Source organism: Chamaea fasciata, unplaced genomic scaffold, assembly GCF_029207755.1.
Source record: "Chamaea fasciata isolate MVZ Bird 193981 ecotype frontalis unplaced genomic scaffold, bChaFas1.0.hap1 SCAF_1, whole genome shotgun sequence".
Taxonomy (NCBI): domain Eukaryota; kingdom Metazoa; phylum Chordata; class Aves; order Passeriformes; family Sylviidae; genus Chamaea; species Chamaea fasciata.
Window position 1 is genome coordinate 93,451,935 of NW_027094086.1, and position 18,946 is coordinate 93,470,880.

Sequence of the window (18,946 nt, forward strand, 5' to 3'; positions counted from 1 at the left end):
GCATGCATTGGTCATATGGTGAAAAAAAGCCAAAGAAATATGAACATGTTCTCTTTCCAGAAACCAGGCATCGCCGATTTTTTTTTCAGAACACAACTAGTAAGCCAGGGCTCAAGGAAGCTATGGGCCATACCTCACAGAACACAAATAGTTGGACATAAATAATTCAGTTCTCGGCAGATCTCAAGGGTGTTGCCTGTAACAGCATAGGATTGTGTCTCTTCCAAGTAAAAGCAGTTGACTAAACTTGGTTATTGGAAACAGTATTTTTTATATCAAACCTGCAACTGTGGACATAACTTACTGTGGCTACACTTCACAGCACAAACAAGACCATGGACACATCTGGACAGAGCTGTTGCATATTTCTAACTGAAAAATAACTGAAACTCTGAAATGGTTCAAGCAATGAGGCACCTGAATAAAACAAAGTCCAACTTCTTCTCCAAGATGCACATGGGTCACAGCAATCCTAATCCCATGTACAAAGACTGGATGTGGAGTAGTCAGCATAACGCCACTAAGCCTTGAAGAGGACTTGGGGTGTTGACTGATAAGAAGCTCAGCATGACCCAGCAATGTGCAGTTGCAGTCCAGAATACCAACTGCATCCTGGGCTTGCTGAAGTCAACACATCCCTGGAAGTGTCCAGGGCTAGGTTGGATGGGGCTTTAAGCTACCTGGTCTAGTGGAAGGTCTCCCAGCCTATGGCAGGAGGTTTGGAACAGGATGATTTTCAAGGTCCTTTCAACCTCAAACCATTCTGTGATACTATGATTATCTTAAAGTCTCTTCCACAGCATGCATGTTGGGGAAAAAAACCCCCAAAACCTAAAATACTCCACACTACAGCAACTGTTTCTCTGTACAATTAAAACAAACAAACAAACAAAACTAAACCTACCACAACAACACACCACCAAAATTAAAAAAAAAGCAACCAAACAACCCAGGTCTCCTAATAATAAATTTTTAAGTGGAATTTGGTTCACTGAGATGTCACTTCTTGCATGTTGCTTTAAAATCCACAGTAAAACTGCTTTTCTGCTCAAAGCTTAATTTCAAAGATAAAATAAAAACATATCTACTTAATGATGCAGACATACAATTGTCAAAAATATTATTTTGGAGCATGCTAACTACAACTAATTTTGCATATATTGAACACTAAAACAGCTTGCATCAAATGAAATTAATTCTGCCAGTCACTCACAATACTACTTTACTACAAAAGAGTGGTTTTCTTTAACATATTTGAAATATAACAACAAATATGTTACACCTGTCTGTTCTGATTTCCTTCACATTCTGCCAGCGACTGAATGAACTGTCCAGCTGCCCACCATGCCCTAAGAAGCAGCAGCCAGGCTTACCTTCCTTCACAGTAATGGAGAGCACAGATGCACTGCTCAAGCCCTGCTTGTCTTTCACAGTCAGCCTGAAGTGATAGGTACCGACCTGGAGACCACTCACAGTTGCTATTGCCTTGTCATCGTTTTCCATCTGTACAGAGCTAGGCCCACTGAAACAAAACATCCCACAAAAATAATCACACCCAGCCAAACTGTGAGTTCAGCAGCATTGCTCAGGCCTTTTGATTTTATGTGTTGTAGGTCTACTACTGCTATGAGCACTGACGTCTAAAGAACTGTTTGAGACATGAGTTTAGTTTAGAGAATTCATTAATGCCTTTTTTCAAGACATTCAAAGCATCCAAGCACACATCCCCACCTATGAGAAGGGTAGAAAATACCCTCCCAAAGATCAACCTCACCACGGTTCTATTTCATGAGAGCATGAAAATAGAACTATAACTAATAGCTATTTCATGCAAATTATATTGCTCTAAGAGCCAGTCATAACCTGTACAGGTTGCCAGCAGATCTCTTCCTGTACCAGATACGACAGCTGCATGAGCTAAAATACCTTGCCCTTCTATTAAGGATCAGTGAGGTTTGCACATAAACATACAATTATAAGCTTTTGTAAAATATTTTCAATCATCATTCAAGAGTGATTTAGTCACCAATTACTGCAAGTTCAGGGCAAAGTGACCAACACTTAACTGTTCAATAAACAAGTGACTGAGAAACCCTAGTTCTAAGCACAAATCAAAAAACTTTGTATATTACAGGATGCAACCCAAGCCTTCTACTTGCTTTTTAATGGGAGACACAGAAGTTCCTGTCATTATCTCTTAATTTTATAAAAGTAGGCCTCAAAATCAAACATTGCAAAACATAGGCAGAGACAGCCTGAGCTTTTCAAGTTCAACTTAAAATTGCTATTTCTTACGCTACTACTACCTAAGTGGGATTGACCTGAAAGCAATTCTTAAACATCATTCACGATTCATCATTCAACATGATTGGATAAGAAGCTCTAGACCTAATCACTTTCACTTTTTTCTCTATTTCACTGAGGATTAGTAAAATCTTTGGATACCTGATATTTTCCCAGTGATAGAAGACAATGCCTTGGTCATCTTGGCTTTTGCTTCCATCCAATGTAGTACTTTCTACTGGGAAGGTCAATTCCTTGTCAGGGCCAGTCACTGCTACCGGAGGACTGTTATTTTCTGCAAAATTAGTATTTAGTGTATGACATTTTCTAGGTAGCCACTGCCAAGGCTTGCCAACCAGATATTACACAGGGTGTTTTAATAAAATTTTGATACATTGGCTCAAAAGGTACAAACCACAAGTCCAACATGCGCAAGCCAGCAGGTGGGAGAGGTCAGCTCTGCAGCAAGCTAAATCCTACAGCAACTGGGATCCCAAATCCCACATCAAGTACTTCCCTTTTTCATAGTCCTATCTGAAGGCACAGTCACACTCCCAAAAATCTTCCTACATTCTCAATGCATTATATGAAATGTCCCAAAACATGCGGGGTGGGGTATTCTCTTGGTTCCACCAGGCCATCCCTTTCAAAACCTCCCACGCAAATATGACTCTTTGCCCACAGAGAAGATACTAACCCATTCTGTTTGCTGCTCAAGGCCACTAAGTTAATGCCAATTCAGAGCCTTTGAGAATTTAGTGCAGAAATATAACCTGTTACTCTGTTTTCAGCCTCTACTTTTGTGACATGGTAAAACTGGAAATGTTACCATTTTCCTGGGTATTTATTTACCCTTGGGCCTAACTTCAGCAATAGCATCTTTCTAACTCCACATTACAGAGGATCTAAAAGGCACCACCACACACCACACTTCCAATTCATGTTCTTGATTTCTGTAGTGAATGACTGCTGTAAAGTTGCCCCAGAAGGGATCATCCACAAAAGATGTATATTAAGCGGCAACAGGAAAATAAAACATTTCCCCATTGCGGAATGTGAGATCTGCACATGGGCAGAAAAGGCCACTGTGGATGTAAAAGGCAAACATACTGTGGAAAAAAAAGGCATTAAAAAAATCACATGAGGCCCAGATCATTTGGGCTTATTCATCATTTGGCTCCCAAACATAAACAAGCATGTGAAAGATGCAGATTTTGAAAAGTCTTTGGTCGACACTTTCCTAGAAAACACAATGAAATTCAACTGAATTCAAATCACACAAGGACTCCTGCAGGAACACTGCAAAACAATAAGAAAACTGAGCGAAGCACTGAGTGATACTCTGAGCAGCTTTCAAAACAGATTTTGTAGGACATTAAACTCAAGAGCTACAATTTGGGTTTTAGAAGCACATTCAGACCTCTGTTGCCTTCCATAACCAGGCTGGTGTGAACCCTCAGGATCACCACCTGGATTTTGCTTGATTGATTCTACACTTAACTACCTGCTTTGACAGAAAATGGAGACGGAGAAGTCCTCGATCAAGGGGTACCAGGCACTAGGGCTGCCACATCAGTGGTGTAATGTGGAGTGAGGAGGTGTTGGAGAACGGTGCCAAGGCACCAGGCTGGGCCAGCCCTGAGGGACCCAGCCATGCCTGCAGTGCCTTACCAGGCTGCACGATCAGTGTGACCTCGGCTGTGGAGCGCTGCCGCGCAGAGTCTGTCACAGTCAGCTGGAACGTGTAATCTCCTTCCTGCATTGCAGAGAGCTGCAGGTACGGCGTCCGCACACCCTTCACAGTATCCGTAAGGACAGAGCACAAGACAAAACAGAAAAGGTGGTGGGTAATGAAGGTTTTGCAGAGCAAATGTAAGGAAAAAGAAATGCTTATATACAGTGTTTGAGCAAGGAGTTTATGCACCTTGCAGATAAAGAGGAGGCTTAAAATTTGGTGCACAGACAGAGGTAACATGTTCACTACTGCAAATGTTCCTACCAAGCCAGAGAAATATCTATAGGCAATAAATCCTAATTTCTGCTGTTGGTATAACCACTGCATTATTTTTCCACAATAGTAATTGTGAAACACATGGAACACTACCATTCTCAATTAGAAAATTAAACACCAATGAAAATTCCTATAGCTTATTCCATTTCCTTAGGGATATTTTAAAAACAAACATCATGACATCTTTCAGTACTTATAAAAACTGTTAAATGCAAAACCAAGCTTGACTCAAACCCAGAAAAATAGGTTTATGGAAAAAAAGAACAAAACATATTAAACAAGACAATTCTGTCCTGAGTTTACTCTTCCAGCAGCATTTGCTGATATCCATAGAAGCTCATTAAATGACTGGCCCCAGCTATAGGTCCTTTTGCTAATAAAATGAACATTTGTGGCATCTCTCATATGAGGAATACCAAATCATAATGCAAATTATGTATTATGGTTTGGTATTCCTCATATGAGAGATGCCACAAATATTCATTTTATTAGCAAAGGACCTATAGAGGTTTCGCTCTTTCTTTCTGGGGGGATAAAGATGACAATGAGAACAAAGAGACTTGATATACGATTAACTAACCAGCAGAGGTACTTGTTACGTTGCTTCCTAACTAGTGAATATCATATAATACACCACAGACCAGCATCCTCTGGAGTGGTCCAGAGAAGGGCCAGGAAGATGGGTCAGAAGGCTGGAGCATCTCTCCAAAAAAAAGGCTGAGAAAGTTGGGCTTGTTCAGCCTGGAGAAGAGAAGGCTCTTGGAAGACCTCACTGCAGTCTTCCAGTACCTAAAGGGGGCTTATAAAGGGAGGCAGAAGGACTTTTTATATTGGCAGATAGTGACAAGACAAGAGGGAATAGTTTCAAAGTGAAAGGGGGCAGGCTTACATTAGGTATTAGAAAAAAATATTTACTCAGAAGGTGGTGAAGCACCAGCACAGGTTGCCCAGAGAAGCGGTGGATACTCCATCACTGGAACTGTTAAAGGCCAAATTGGATGGGGCCCTGAACAATCTGGTCTAGTGAGTGACATCCCTGCCCACGGCAAGGTGTTGGAACAAGATGATCTTCAATATCCCTTCCAACCCAAACTATTCTGTGATTCTATGATGCTCAGCTTCAGGCACATGAAAAAGATTACTAGTCTGTTGAAAAGAAACTGTAACATGCCCTTGCATTTTCACATTAAATACCCAGTGAATCCATTGGATATCTCAAGCAGTCACTCCCTTCCTTCAGAAAGGTTGCTTTAATATTGAACAGCTCTCAAAAACTACAAGTTCAGTTTGCTTGTGTGCTTTTGCAAAGTTTTTGTCTTGGCGAAAGATCAGAAAAAGTCATTATGCTATAAGTCCTTCCCTAATTTTTACTTTCCTCTATGGTGTAGTCTTGCATTAATATTATTACTTCTTTCCTAAATAGATCTACAGTGATCTCTTTTCAGTTCTGAAGGTCTAAAGCATTTGTCAACAACATGGCAGAAATCAAGTCTCATTAAAAAAATGACTGCTGAGTTTCAGCTGGATTCATTACATTAATTATCTCAACCGCCTACAGAGCTGTAAGAATCTCCAACCTACTGAATGCAAGTCAAATGAAAATATTTCTAATTTCTCAGATTAAAAAAAAAAACAAACAAAAAACAAAACAAACTCCAACAAAACAACAACAGAAACAGTAATAAAAATTATAGAGAATAAATTCTGTAAGGCCTCACTGAAAAGCCATGTTTTAGTGAGCATAAAAATCCACCACAGAGCATGGATGCATAAACACTGCCAAAAGATCCTGTCTTCTTCCACTCAGAAAATTAAATTTCTATTTGGGTTCCACTCTCTCCAGGAGAAAGTGTTTCAAGAAAACTCCGACTATCCCCACGTTCTCCTATAACCAGTTTTCAGCCTGCCCAGAGCCTCAGAAGACGGGAACCTGTGAAACAGACTCTGGGGTTCAAGGACAGACAATGTGAACTTGAAGTCTATCCAAACCACCAGGGAACAAGCAAGTTTGTTTGGCCCCAAAGAATTTAAAAAAAATATGAAAAGAAATTAAAAGCAGTATCTAAAATAAGAGCTGAATACACATGAGATTTAAAAAAAAAAGAAATAACATCACTCTAGATATTCCAGTGTTTCTGATCAGTTACTTAGGTATGTGTTTGCTCATATTAGAGGCAAAAATAAAAGAGCATTTCAATCCTATGCAAGGAGAAATACACATACCTGCATTGCTACAACCTTGCCTTTGCTTCTGGGACTGAGAGACCATTCATAGCTGACAATTTCATGGTCATCACTGCTCTGGTTTCCATTCAGTGTGATGAAGTTCTGGGGCAAAGTGACTGCCTGATTTGGTCCTGCATTAGCAATAGGTGGGTAATCCACGGGCTTGTTGACAGTCAGAGATGCAATGGTGGAGTTGGCTGCGCCATCTGAATCAATCACTGTGAGTCTACAACAGGAAAAACAGTACCTGTTAAGAAGAACTTCTGCCAACTTCTAAACTGAAATATTAATCTTCTTCTGGCACTTTTTCAAGCACCACCAAAACAAAAATCACTGATTATATGATATGAACTTCTGCTTCAGACACATAAATCCCTCAACTAAGACAGGAAAGAAATTCTTTCCTTTCCTTTAAGAAATAATTAAAAAAAAAGCCTAGTTATTCTGGATCCCAGATTAAACCCTTTACCTGCTGTCAATGGCAACTTCACCATTCACCACAAATTTTTTTAGAAATTTACTCAGTAAAAATCAGGGATTTTATTCATCACCTATAGTGAAACAGTATAGTGAAACATCTAAAACTACTCTGGATGTTCAGAAGCTCTGCTTATAGAACAGCAGCAGATCCTCACTTCTTATTTCTTTGTTGCACACCATTAGTAATTTTAATGGAACTTAATATCAAGCTACAAAACTAAAAATGTACAGGGTTTTAAAAAACCCCAGATATTACTGCCTCTCAGAAGCATAAAATAATCTTAAAATGAGACTACTTGCAGGCACTGGAAAGGGATGAAAGCTGACCTCTGCAGTATGGTGACCAACTAATCTGTAATCTACCTCTGTTATGAAAACAGCATACAGCTGACCACATGGAAGGAAACCTGAGCAGGAACAAAACTAGTGCTTATTACCTCAGACATTAGGGAACATGTACATTTTGCAATGGGTGCACATCCATGCGTATCAAGGGCACTGGATTTTTTTGGCCGCTAATTTCTTGTAATCTTCAACACACTGCTCTCTACTCTTCAGTTAAGTTAGCCTCTCCCAAAGGTGCAGAGATGTAACTGACTTCTTAATTCCCTAGGGTTTGGAACACACTTAGAAGGATTGCTTGCAAGCAAGACTGCCATTTTTAACATGAAAAAAAAAAATTAACACTAATTTCTGCTACTGCTCGATGTGGACCAATTCCAGTAAAAAATACAGAATTACAGTAGAAGCTGTAAACCTTTGGTAGAACTTATGTGAAGCACCACAGTTAATGTATATGTATGCTGGTTTCAACAATCTGCTGATGCTACATTGGTACATAATATATTGATTGATAGGCAACCCACTGGCAGCCAGAAAACCCAAGCTGGGCCACTGGGAAGTCTGCCTCTGTATAGACTGGGCTTTAATTAAACAGAAAAAGGACTGATTTTTACTAAAGCACCTTGAACCACAAACATTGCTTCCACTGTCTGGGCTACCCCCAGCTTCAGCAATGCATAAATGGAGGAAACCAGTAGCAAGGCAAATGCTTTTATAAAGAACAGAATGACTCTTAGTAAAACCAGTGCATAACAATGTCTTGCGAGGATCAGTCTGCCAATATTCTGTCTGCCACCACCCTTCAGAGGACAACTTTCACAGCCTGACTCATAGTTTCATTCAGGGCACTAGCCAACTTCTAAGCTGGAAAAAAAATATAGTCTGTCACAGTTGTTATTGCTGGAAGTGAGGACATATTTAATTTATGATACCTTCTTTTCTGTAATTTTGTGTTATAAAGGATCACTGCAAGCACTTTTTAATAAAACCGTTCCATATGTTTCTCCACTGTGGAAAATGAAGAGCAACAGTATGCAGAAGAAAAATTAAGTTTTTTGTTTGAGGAGATACACAAGAGCACAGAAAAAACCAAACATTTAGCCGGTATCACAAATAAGACCCCAAGAAAATCATCATGCAGGTACCTGAAGGTGTAGTTTCCGGGAACAAGGTTAGACAAGTGCAAGACAGGTGTGTCAGCAGATGCCTTCTGCTCTCGCAGGGGACCCTTAATTTCCTCCCAGTGATAACTCACTATCTTCACATCATCTGTGCTTTCTACATTCATTAAAAAAAAACCGCATCAGTTTCTTGTAGCAATTGCTAGAATGAACACTTAAGTCATTCATACGCTCATCCCTAACTAGTTTTCTACAGTTGTCTCTACAAGTATAATTGAATAAGCTTCATGAACCACAGAGTCACACCAGGTTACCTTTGGTATGAGTTATCTAAAAAATTCTTCACACACATGAATTAAAAAAAAAAATTTATCAGTCTTGCACTCTGCACATTCTGACTTGTCTGCACACACTAATTATGAGTGTAATTACAACGCCTCATCACACCCTTTCTGACAGCTCTCCACTATGGCCCCTGTTTTACTGGCACAGAGGCTCTGTGGGCAGGACAGCAAAAAGCTGTAAGAGTAGCTGCCCTCTAGATGAAGCAGTCTCTGATGCACTGCATCTCAATCTCCAAGTGCAAAGGTTGTGTTTTATAATTTTTTTTAATTTATTAAAATAATTTATAACTAGACACATATTCCCAAAATGAATCATTATTCAGGGAACTTCTGAGAAGAGTGGGAAGAAGAAATTGCACTTGTAATTGACAAACAATAATGTTGTAACTGTATATTAAAAATATAGGATATAAGCACAGGGTGATCCAGTACATACGACTGCCATCGATGAAGGTAGAAGTTGTAGGCAAGGAAACTTCTTGCACTTTGGGTGAAGCAACAGCAACAGGTGGCTGGTTAATTCTGACTGCTGTGAGAAAGATAGAGGGGGAAGAAAAAAAGGGGAAGAAAAATATTAGTGAAAGCTCAGGCAAAACTAATGTTAAGTCTACAGATCAATAGTCCCCAGTGATTAAATCTAGGACACACAGCTTTGCAGCATCTGCTGTCCGTTTTGGACAAGGCAAAGAAGAGGTTACTGATGAGCAGTGTGCTGACACAGCATTGCTCCAGATGGTGTAATTCAGATCAGAGCTGTGCACTGTAACCTGCAGATAGAGGTGGATCAGCACGATTGCTGTCCCTAGCTGGGGAACAGCACCAGGAAAGGCGGCATGATGATAGCTCAGGTTTTGCCTGAGGAGGGGGAAACACTAGAGAGCACTTAAACACAGTGAGCAAGACCCTTAGCTATACTTCCTTAAAACCATGAAGATATGAAACACATCAGCATGACTGGACATCAGATGTCCTTGACAAACAATAACTGAGAGACTGTTTGATAAGTATGCTGTACTTGTGTCAGAGAAATTAATTATATCAGTCAACTGATTTACCTGGTTTGACCGTGACATTTACAAAACCTTCGCCAAAGGCATTTTCACCAGAAACTGTCACTTTGAAGGCATAAAGTCCCACTGATAACTGAGACAAACACAGAACAAACAGGGTTACATGTTCAGTTATACAAAAGAAATATGCTTAAATCTGACAATCATACCACAAAAGAATAAATCTGGATGTCTGAATCCTCAAACTACTTTGATAAACACATACATAGAAGGCAACTAGTCACTGCCTGGGAGTGGGTAGTATGCAAACACTGAGGAATTTTTTACTCTTAGAAAATTATTAGAGCACTCTAAGATATCATTATAAATTTGGAGACATAAACAAGTGAAGAGACTCAGGATGCCTTAAAGCCATTTGAACTCCTTGAATCAAGGTGCTCTTCCCCAGAGGTTACATACAATTCTGTGAAAGGACCACACAGACATGATGAGCCTGAGCTTACAGCTCACTTACATGAGAGAGCTTCAAAGTCTGGCTGTGCCTGTGCTCCATTTCCCCACTATAGTCAGCAGGGTGACTGATTAAGCTCCACTCATAGGTGTAGGCTGTTTCTAAGAGCAATAAAACAGTGTAAGAACAATCAGTTTTGTGTTCAAGATAAGCCCAGAAAACAAAGAAATCAAGTTCACCACTCATCAGATAAAATGCTACAGGTAAGAAATCATGACTGCTACTGCATAAGCCTGTAAAATGAAGCCGTATGACCACGTTACACGCCCAGTGTGTTGCAACTTGGTAAAGCAGCAATGATGTAATGGACTTCACAAATAATCAACCTCTTAACAAAAACCAGCTTCATGTGAAACCAATATATTTTACATAGCAACTTATGAAACACCTTTTATTTGGTCCTGCAATTTAGAAGCTGGCAGCTTTAGGGCAAACGTTGCATTCAAAACCCACTTTCCCACCTCCTCTGAGCTTTACAAGAAGATGCTGAAAACTAGGCCACAGCATCTTTTTGTAGAAATTACAGGCTTTCTATTGAACTATCTGCCTAATGAGTTCAGGTTCTGAAAGTAAAAGCCATTTAAAAAAATTCCCTTTTAAAATCCAACAGAGGAAATCCTCTCTGCAGTTACACCCACAAAAGAGGCAGTAAAAGAGGCAGTATTAGAAATGAGAAAAATTGTTTTATCCCAAGTGGTGGATGTTCATATAACTCATAACTTGTCTGCATTTACAAGTTGATAGTGTGTGCATCTCCTTGTGTACCAAAGCATTCAACTCACCTGTAGATGGTGGTGGGACAGCAAAGGCATTCAGTTCAACCTCATTTTTGGGTAACATCACTTGTATGTTATCTCCAGCAGACACAGTAAGTTCTTTAACTGCATATAAGACAGGATGAGTACACAATGTTTGTAACAGATGGGACTGATATAAATTTAGTCACTTCAAATATTATTTGCAATGGATTAAGTACGATTTGACAAGTACTCTACAGAGAACAGGCAGCAATAATTATAAAAACCCCCAAACTCCTTAATGCATTATAAAATAATGATCTATTTAAACATGACTGTGATTCCCTCACCTTTTACCAAACCAAAGTTTTTTTTCTTCTCCAGGTATGAAGTGTCATTTTCCCTACTTCTGTTTCAGAGAAAAGGATTCTCATTATTCATTTATATCAGAGGTAAAAATGCTCTGCATAAAGAGTTGTGGATTTTCCTCAGTAACTGGAAGTGCAGGAATTAAAAAATACAGTTACAGAAGACAAAAAAGCATAGTAGAACTTTTATATCACACTTTCTTTCACCACATTTCTATGTTTGTGTGGCACTTGTAAGGCAGGTTCCAATGTCCATCTTGTGTTCCTCTTAAAAAATCCACTTGCGTAGCAGGGCAAATGGTTATTTCTTATCTGAACTGCCCATTCAATCCACTTGCTATCCAGTCTTTGCCTGTGAAAACTTCTCTTTCAAAAAGTGTCAAAGTACACAAAAACAGCTCCCAGCAGAAACGTACCAAAGCACAACTTAGGGAAAGTTCGCTTCGTCCTGTATTTTAAATGTTCTAAATATCTTACTTTTAATACTGGGAAACCACAGAACAAAAGTTCTCCAAAGGCAGCATTCACTAGTGTCTAAATGTCCAACTTAAAAACTCAGAAGAGATGCCAAAGAAGCTACTCAGCAATGGCAGCTGATGGGTCCAAAAATGGATGAAGTGAAGATACTGACAGCACACTTTCTGTCACTGCTACTTGAATTCACCCAAGGTTTCACAACTGATCATGGAAGTTGCCCTAGACACCTGTGGAATGAAGGTTTGCACTTGGACCTTCATATGAGATGATAATAAAATGGCTAGAATAGGGTGATGGCCAAAAGAGAAAAGGAGGGTCTGTCATTGAGACTTTCTAGACAGTCTGGCTGAGAACACACAAACTCTAGGCAATCCTTGTATAAAGCAGTACCTACAACGAGATTCATCACAACCTTCCTTCCCTTCAGCTTCTTCTTCTAAACTCATTTTTGGGCCCTCTTCACAGGAGGAGGAGGAAGAGCTGCCAAGTCAACAGTTCAGTGGTAATGATGGTCCATTGTCTTGGAGAGGAATCTCTTGTAGCTCATATCTCTTCCTGTTACCTTCTATTGCTATCCTGGCTGGCAGGTTGCATTTTGGTAGAGGTATCAAGAATGTCCCAAACCAGACCTTCTCTACCAGGAAGCAAAGGGCTTAGCTCTCCACATCCCTCAGTACATCAGGAGAGCAGAAAAACACACATCTGTGCTTCTTGCAGCCCTTCTAACTCTTTGCCAGTGTGCTCAGGGAGGCAGGAAAGTCAGCAGGAGAAAGAAGATACACAAACATACACACAGAATTTAACACAGCTACAGATGACATGGTGGTTAAAAGTCCCTTTCAAAGTAAAACCATTTGTTCTGCAGCCGTGTGATAAGCTTCCCCACAGTTTTGAAATTAGAGTAAAATTTTGTTTTCCCAGGATTTGGAGGTCATGTTCTCCACTGTTAAGGGCTGAGCTTCCTGAGGTCCCACCTATGTTGCTGCATAATATCTGGCAACTATGGATAGGCTTCTACTGCAGAGTTTCTGAAAAGGAACACTGTTCTGAAGAGTCACATCAAAAATAACAATATGGCTAGAAGAGACTATTCTGAAACCCCAAAAAGCCTCAGGTATTGCTTACCAAGTGGAAAAAAAAATTTAAAACAGGTCTTAATCCCTCCTTTTTACTTTGCTGTATTTCCTTGAGTTGTCATTTCCCACTAATGGTGGACTTGGTCAGAGTTTTGCCTCAGAATTAAGTGACTTCAGGGTCTGGGGTTGGAAGTGTTACTGTAGGTCTACAGGTTTAAAGTGGGATTATGTAACATTTGGATAAAGAATGAGCTCTTACTCCAACAACAGGTTAGAAACCTGACAACAGAAAAGCCATGCCCACCCTCTGTCCAACCTCTCAGATTGCCAGCTATGTTAAAACATTACCTGCTTTAGCAGCAGTAGCAGGTGATGTGAACTGCTGCATGGGGTCAGATGGTGCAGTATTAGTGGGAAGTGGCATGATCCCACCTTCAGTGGCATTCTCTGGGGCCACTGTGCGAGTCTGTGTATTCCCTGACACGCCTGGGGAGAAATCTGATTTATCTGAAGAAGAGGAAGGTGAAGCAGCCTGAAAAAAAAAAAAAATTATAGGGAAAGAATTGCTGCGAGACATTTTTCACATTTCTAGATTTAGAGGTATGCTGTTTTTCTAATAGCATGTAGGATGACCCTAGAGATTTATGCCACTAGGAGATTTTATTCATGTGCAGAATACCCATCAACCAAGGACTGGGTTTTTTCCAATCAGACATTGTAACAAATACTAATAATTTTCCAAGTTTCAGATGTAGAACAGTCATGAGGTAACCTGGAATACAACTAAGGCTACCAGTTATCAAAATATTAAACAAATCAGTATGACAGGTCTAAATGTAGTTACAAACCTTTAAAAGCCAACCTAAGAAAGTCTGTGTGGTATTATTGTCTTTGTGCCATACACAAATATAACACAGTCCTTGCTTCTTACTACATCTGCTCAGTACACAAGTTGCTCATGTCTTTTTATCTCCTCAACAGTAATAAAACTCCCTACGTGTTTCTATGTCAGGCATCAAGCAGCACTGCCTCACCTCGTTAGAAAATCAGAACTGCAGCAAAGGACATGGCAAGTGTGGCATGAATAACTCAGCACTGCGTTAATCTTGCCTTTCAACAACACATTACCCTCAGTGGGCCAGCAGTTTTTCCTTAATATTCTTAAAACTTATTTCTGATCTAATGATATGGGAAAAGCATTTTTCCAGTTATGTCTACTGTGTTTGGCATGTGAAGGTACAGCAAATACATTGTCTATTAACTGAAGAATAGGATTATGAAGGTTGGCAAACTTCATAATGTGTACACTTATATCACAAACAGGCTGAGGTGGAAAGGGAGCTCTGGAGATAGACCAATTCAGCCCCCTCCCCCAAAGCACAGTCAGCTACAGCAGACTGCTCAAGTTCAATCAGGTTATGAGTATCTCCAAAGACGGAGAATCCACGTCTCTGGAAAACCTCCAGTGTTTGGCCATCCTCACAGGAAAAAATATGGAGTTTAGTGTTTAAATAAAGCTCCCTGTATTTCATTTTGTGTCCATTGTATCTTGTCCTGCCACTGAACAGCACTGAGAAGAGCCTGGCTCCATCTTCTTCACACCCATCAGAGTTATTTACACACATCTGTAAAATCCCCTGAACCCTCTCTTCTCAAGGCTGAACAGTACCTACTCTGCATTTCAGGTGCTCTGCTTTCCCTTTGCAGTTTTTCTCCCTAGGAAATAAGAGCAGCCCTGCCTTCTGGACAGAGAAAAAGCACTCTGTGCATCTGGAAATGTGAAAGCAATGCCAGGAAATGTTCCTTCCTAGCCTGCAAGAAAACAGAGAACACAGAAATCATCTGCAACTCCATCTCAACCTTCAACAATGGACACAGAGAAAAGATCCCTGTGCGGTGTCAGGGATTGTGGCTGCTCACCCCTGAAGACGACAAGGAAAACACCAAGAGCTGTACTTTTGGGTGAGTCCATAACACAGACAATAGAAGTACCTTTGTGGTCACACCTCCAGCTCTGCTCCACATGCAGACAGTACTCTCTGAGTAGCTTGACACTGATTTCAGGATCAGGAACTGCAGCTCCCCTAAAGTAGTGCCTTCAGGAATCTCACCCTTGACAGCATCATGTACAGGGAGAGCTTCAAACCCATCCTGCTTTGTATCTTGACAAAAAGTCTTTTCTCCAGATAGGTCTCTTTTACATACTAACTCCACCCCTCATCTTTATAAAGGATTTTCTTCCCACACTTGGGCAAACCTTCTCACCTCTCACCCTTTGCCAATCCAGCAGCTGAAAAGCAGCCATCATGGCTTCGTAAGACAGATGGAGATAAAGTCACCTCAAATGTACCTTTCCAGGGTGCCTCTTCTGCAGTGGCACCAAACATCACTTCAGCCAGGAAGCCTAGGCAAGACACTGCAATCAAAAATGGTGCCCTGTGGCACTGTCACATCTGAAGTGGCATCACAGCCAAAAAGACAAACTAAAAATGTTAGCAGAGAGCAGACAACTGGGGCAGGGACAATATCAGAAATGAGGTTCTCAGACTGAAGCTATTACTGAGAGATTTGCTGGAACCAATGCGGAGGGCAAGATAAACCTAAATTCCAGCTTGGGAAGTGAACATTAAAGGAAAGAAAAGAATTCTTTCTGGGAGTGAGACTGACAGGCAGTTCTGTTGGTAGAGGCTTTGTGGATCGTTAGTTTTTACCCTTTTTTACAGCCACTATTGCTCAATACAAACACACCAATGGTGAGGGCCCAGATCCTCCAGTTCTCTGGGTTTGACCTGAGTACGAATCTCTTGAGAATTCCAATAAAAAATGAGAACAATCATACAACATGAAGTACATACTTCAAAATAGAAAGAAAGGTAAATCTAAATATCAAAATATCTTTCAGGGGTTTTATACATGCCCTATGGATCAAGTAAATGTATTTTTGACCAAACAGAACTGTTCAGCTTCTGCAGCCCTCAAAGCTGAAACAAAGCCAAAACAAGAGATAAACATCTATGATATTCAACTGTGTTCTAAGTCTTAAGTACAAATTCTGAAGGCAAGCCAATCAGATATAAAAAGGCTCACCATCACATAGAGTTTGTCAGCCATCTTAAGGTTTCTTAGGTAGAGATTTATGCATTTTGACTGCACCATTATGCCTGCAAATACAATAAGCACAAGAATTAAGTCAGGCCTTGGCTTTGAGTAAATGTTTGGAACACTGCAGCATCAACATAACAGCAGCTGGACTCTGACTAAGACCTGAAAAACCTTACTTGGCTTAGCAGATCAGCAGTTAACTGGAAATTTTAAAAAGAAAATTAATTCTTTGCAGATATCTCACTTCGAGGATGAGCAGCACTGCAGACTTCTGTTCTGGGCAGCTGGACAGCATATACTCTGTACAGATTTCTGAATGTACTCATGTTATTGAGCTGCCAGAGACTGACAGTCCAAAAGATCTCTCTGAACTCTGATTTAAACCCAACAGTCAGGTGACTCACTTAAACGACAAACCCCATATTCTCTCCCCCAAATCACATACATAAACTCCCTGCATCTGACTGCATCTATGACAAGGATGCTCCAAGGGCATCAACTCCAGAGGTCTGTGTTTGGTTGGTTTCTCAGTTTAAAATCTCTGTGCAGGTCCTTGTTCAAAGAATACAGCACCTGAGGACACCACATCCTGCTGACTACTGTGAAGGGAGGAAATCAGGAAAACACATTTTTGCCACCTTGCTCTGTCTGGCTTGTCAAAACAGCTTTGTCTGAAAACTGCAGAAGGGAATGCGTCAGCACAGATCCAGGAACACAGATATAGAATTGCCATGACAGAATTAAGAGGATGATAGGAAAACATTGTATAATGTGCAATAAACAGGGCAATTCATTAAACCTAGAAGCAAGCATGATTTTAAGACCTTCGTATTTTCATAACCTCTACAAAAACACCACAGTTTGAGAGGTTGTTTGGATTATATACCAATGAAAAAGCTATTTGGAGACCTCTTGGCATTTTTAATCCAGTATAAAAATTTAAGATTTCCTTCATAACAAAATTAGCTTTTCAAAAATCAACCTTTTTCAGAAGCAAACACAAATATGTGCTAAACAATCTATATGAGATTTGATGAAAATGTCTGCTTGCTGGAGAAAGAGACACATAAGACGGAAATCCTATCACCAGAATATATCACAGGCAGTTTCTATTTCACTAGGGTCACAAGTAAATTTCCCAAACCAGAAAAACTTGAAGCCAAGCTGAAAATTTGTGTTAGGCATACCTGGCAGGGCTTAGGTGGCAGAGGACTGGCTGCAGGGGCCACCCTGGTGGTCCCAGTCAATTTGGCAGTGGATGGAATCAAGCCACCACACGCCAACACCGTAACCTCTGAAACCTAGTTAAAAAAGGGCAATAGCCACTGTGGGCAGGGGACACAGGAGGATGTGGGGGCATGCACAACAGGAGACATGAGAGGAAACATCTGGAAGCAAACATTATTGTGTGCAGGGCTGGAGACACCCTCAAGGAAACATGCACTCCATGCCACCTCCCAGGGAAATGAGGCCCACAGAGAAGCCCACACTTTTGCAATCTTGCAAAAGATGCTTGCAAGTTTCCCCTAGCAGTGGGATGAAACAAAAAGGAAGGAACAATGGGAAAAAAGAGAAAGAAGTGACAAGTGCCAAAAAGGAGACTGCCATGCATTGACCCCAACCTCCTGTGCCACCTGCTTCCTCACCAAAGTGACTGAGCATAATCTGCTGTGAAAGGAAGGGGAGTGAAGACTAGGTAAGAGAGGGGAGATGTGTCTGCACTGAATTTGATTCTAGGGAAGGCCACAGAAAACTATTTGCTAAAACTGCTCATCATCTCCATTTCTCCACACATGTCCAAATTCAAAGAATTCCCACCTTGGAAACAAAGGTTGCCTAAGCTTTGGCAGTTTCTGAAAGCCTTCCACTTCCCCAGGTTTCTACACTAATAGAGAGCCGTTAGAGCCATTTCTCAATACATGTCATGAACAGCTTTTGATGTTATCCCATTAACATGCTTTCTACAGCTCTGCTCACAGAGCACTCCATCCCACCTTCCAACTACACTTGTCTTATCAGTTCTCCAGCACCATTATCAGCTGTGGCTAAAGACCAACCCAGGTTTGGAGTTTCATCCCTTCTGCACTGGAAGCAGCAAGCTCATTCCTCAACCTTTCTATTGGAATTTCAGTGGCTGTGCTAGCATAATGTTAGCATATATAAAGATCACACAAGAATGACTCCTCTGTGTCCTGGTGAGAAAGAGGTTTCTCTCAATTTCACTTTACAAGAAACTCCCATCTACACAGTGTACAAAGAGAAAGCAAAATATATTTATATTCTGGATGGGGTAGGAAAATCAAAGTAGAGATCTACAAAGTAGGCTTGGCCATATATATTTATCACTGCTTCAGGATATGAAATCTCAACTTTCATAAAATGGTATTCACATGATCCCTTAGAGACAGGGAACAAACTTGCTCATACATAGCTTAGGTGAACTCAAAGTTTTATGACTACTCTAAGGCACATGGCATAAACAGTTCAGTTAGCAGGGATCCTGACAAATGGCTAAGGATTAGCACCACGCTAATGGGTCTTCCATTAGACAGCAAAATGCAATGGAAACCAGTTTCAAACCTTACTGCACACCTAAAGTGAATAAGTATGGTAGAGCATGGAGCTACTGAAGGTTCTTGGTGTGGCTTAATTTCCAGCACACTACACAGGCAGTAACTAAAAGATGCTTGCAAGTTTCCCCTAGCAGATGGAAGGAAATATGGGTGATGAGTTTTGTATAGCAGTGGGTGTCCTTAATTTTAATTCTGTAAGAATAGTTCAGCTATTGCCCTGTATTAGAACTAACTGCAGCACTAGTGCATGAGAGAATGTCACTCCAAATTTTATTAGCAGGGACA

General features: G+C 40.5%; 1 protein-coding gene across 2 annotated transcripts in view; it reads right to left on the reverse strand.

The window, feature by feature from the left end:
* KIAA0319 (KIAA0319 ortholog) overlaps nt 1-18,946 on the reverse strand; it is a 46,188-nt gene that overhangs the window by 15,673 nt on the left and 11,569 nt on the right. The window contains exons 3-13 of one of the 2 annotated variants that reach the window (XM_066189473.1): nt 13,335-13,518; nt 11,962-11,967; nt 11,111-11,209; nt 10,332-10,429; nt 9,863-9,950; nt 9,244-9,336; nt 8,488-8,620; nt 6,518-6,746; nt 3,955-4,078; nt 2,446-2,578; nt 1,374-1,522 (exon numbers count right to left, since the gene is read on the reverse strand). In XM_066189473.1, coding sequence (XP_066045570.1) covers nt 1,374-1,522; nt 2,446-2,578; nt 3,955-4,078; nt 6,518-6,746; nt 8,488-8,620; nt 9,244-9,336; nt 9,863-9,950; nt 10,332-10,429; nt 11,111-11,209; nt 11,962-11,967; nt 13,335-13,518 — 1,336 coding nt within the window. The remainder of the gene's footprint in view (nt 1-1,373; nt 1,523-2,445; nt 2,579-3,954; nt 4,079-6,517; nt 6,747-8,487; nt 8,621-9,243; nt 9,337-9,862; nt 9,951-10,331; nt 10,430-11,110; nt 11,210-11,961; nt 11,968-13,334; nt 13,519-18,946) is intronic. The other variant, XM_066189483.1, reaches the window with a different exon arrangement.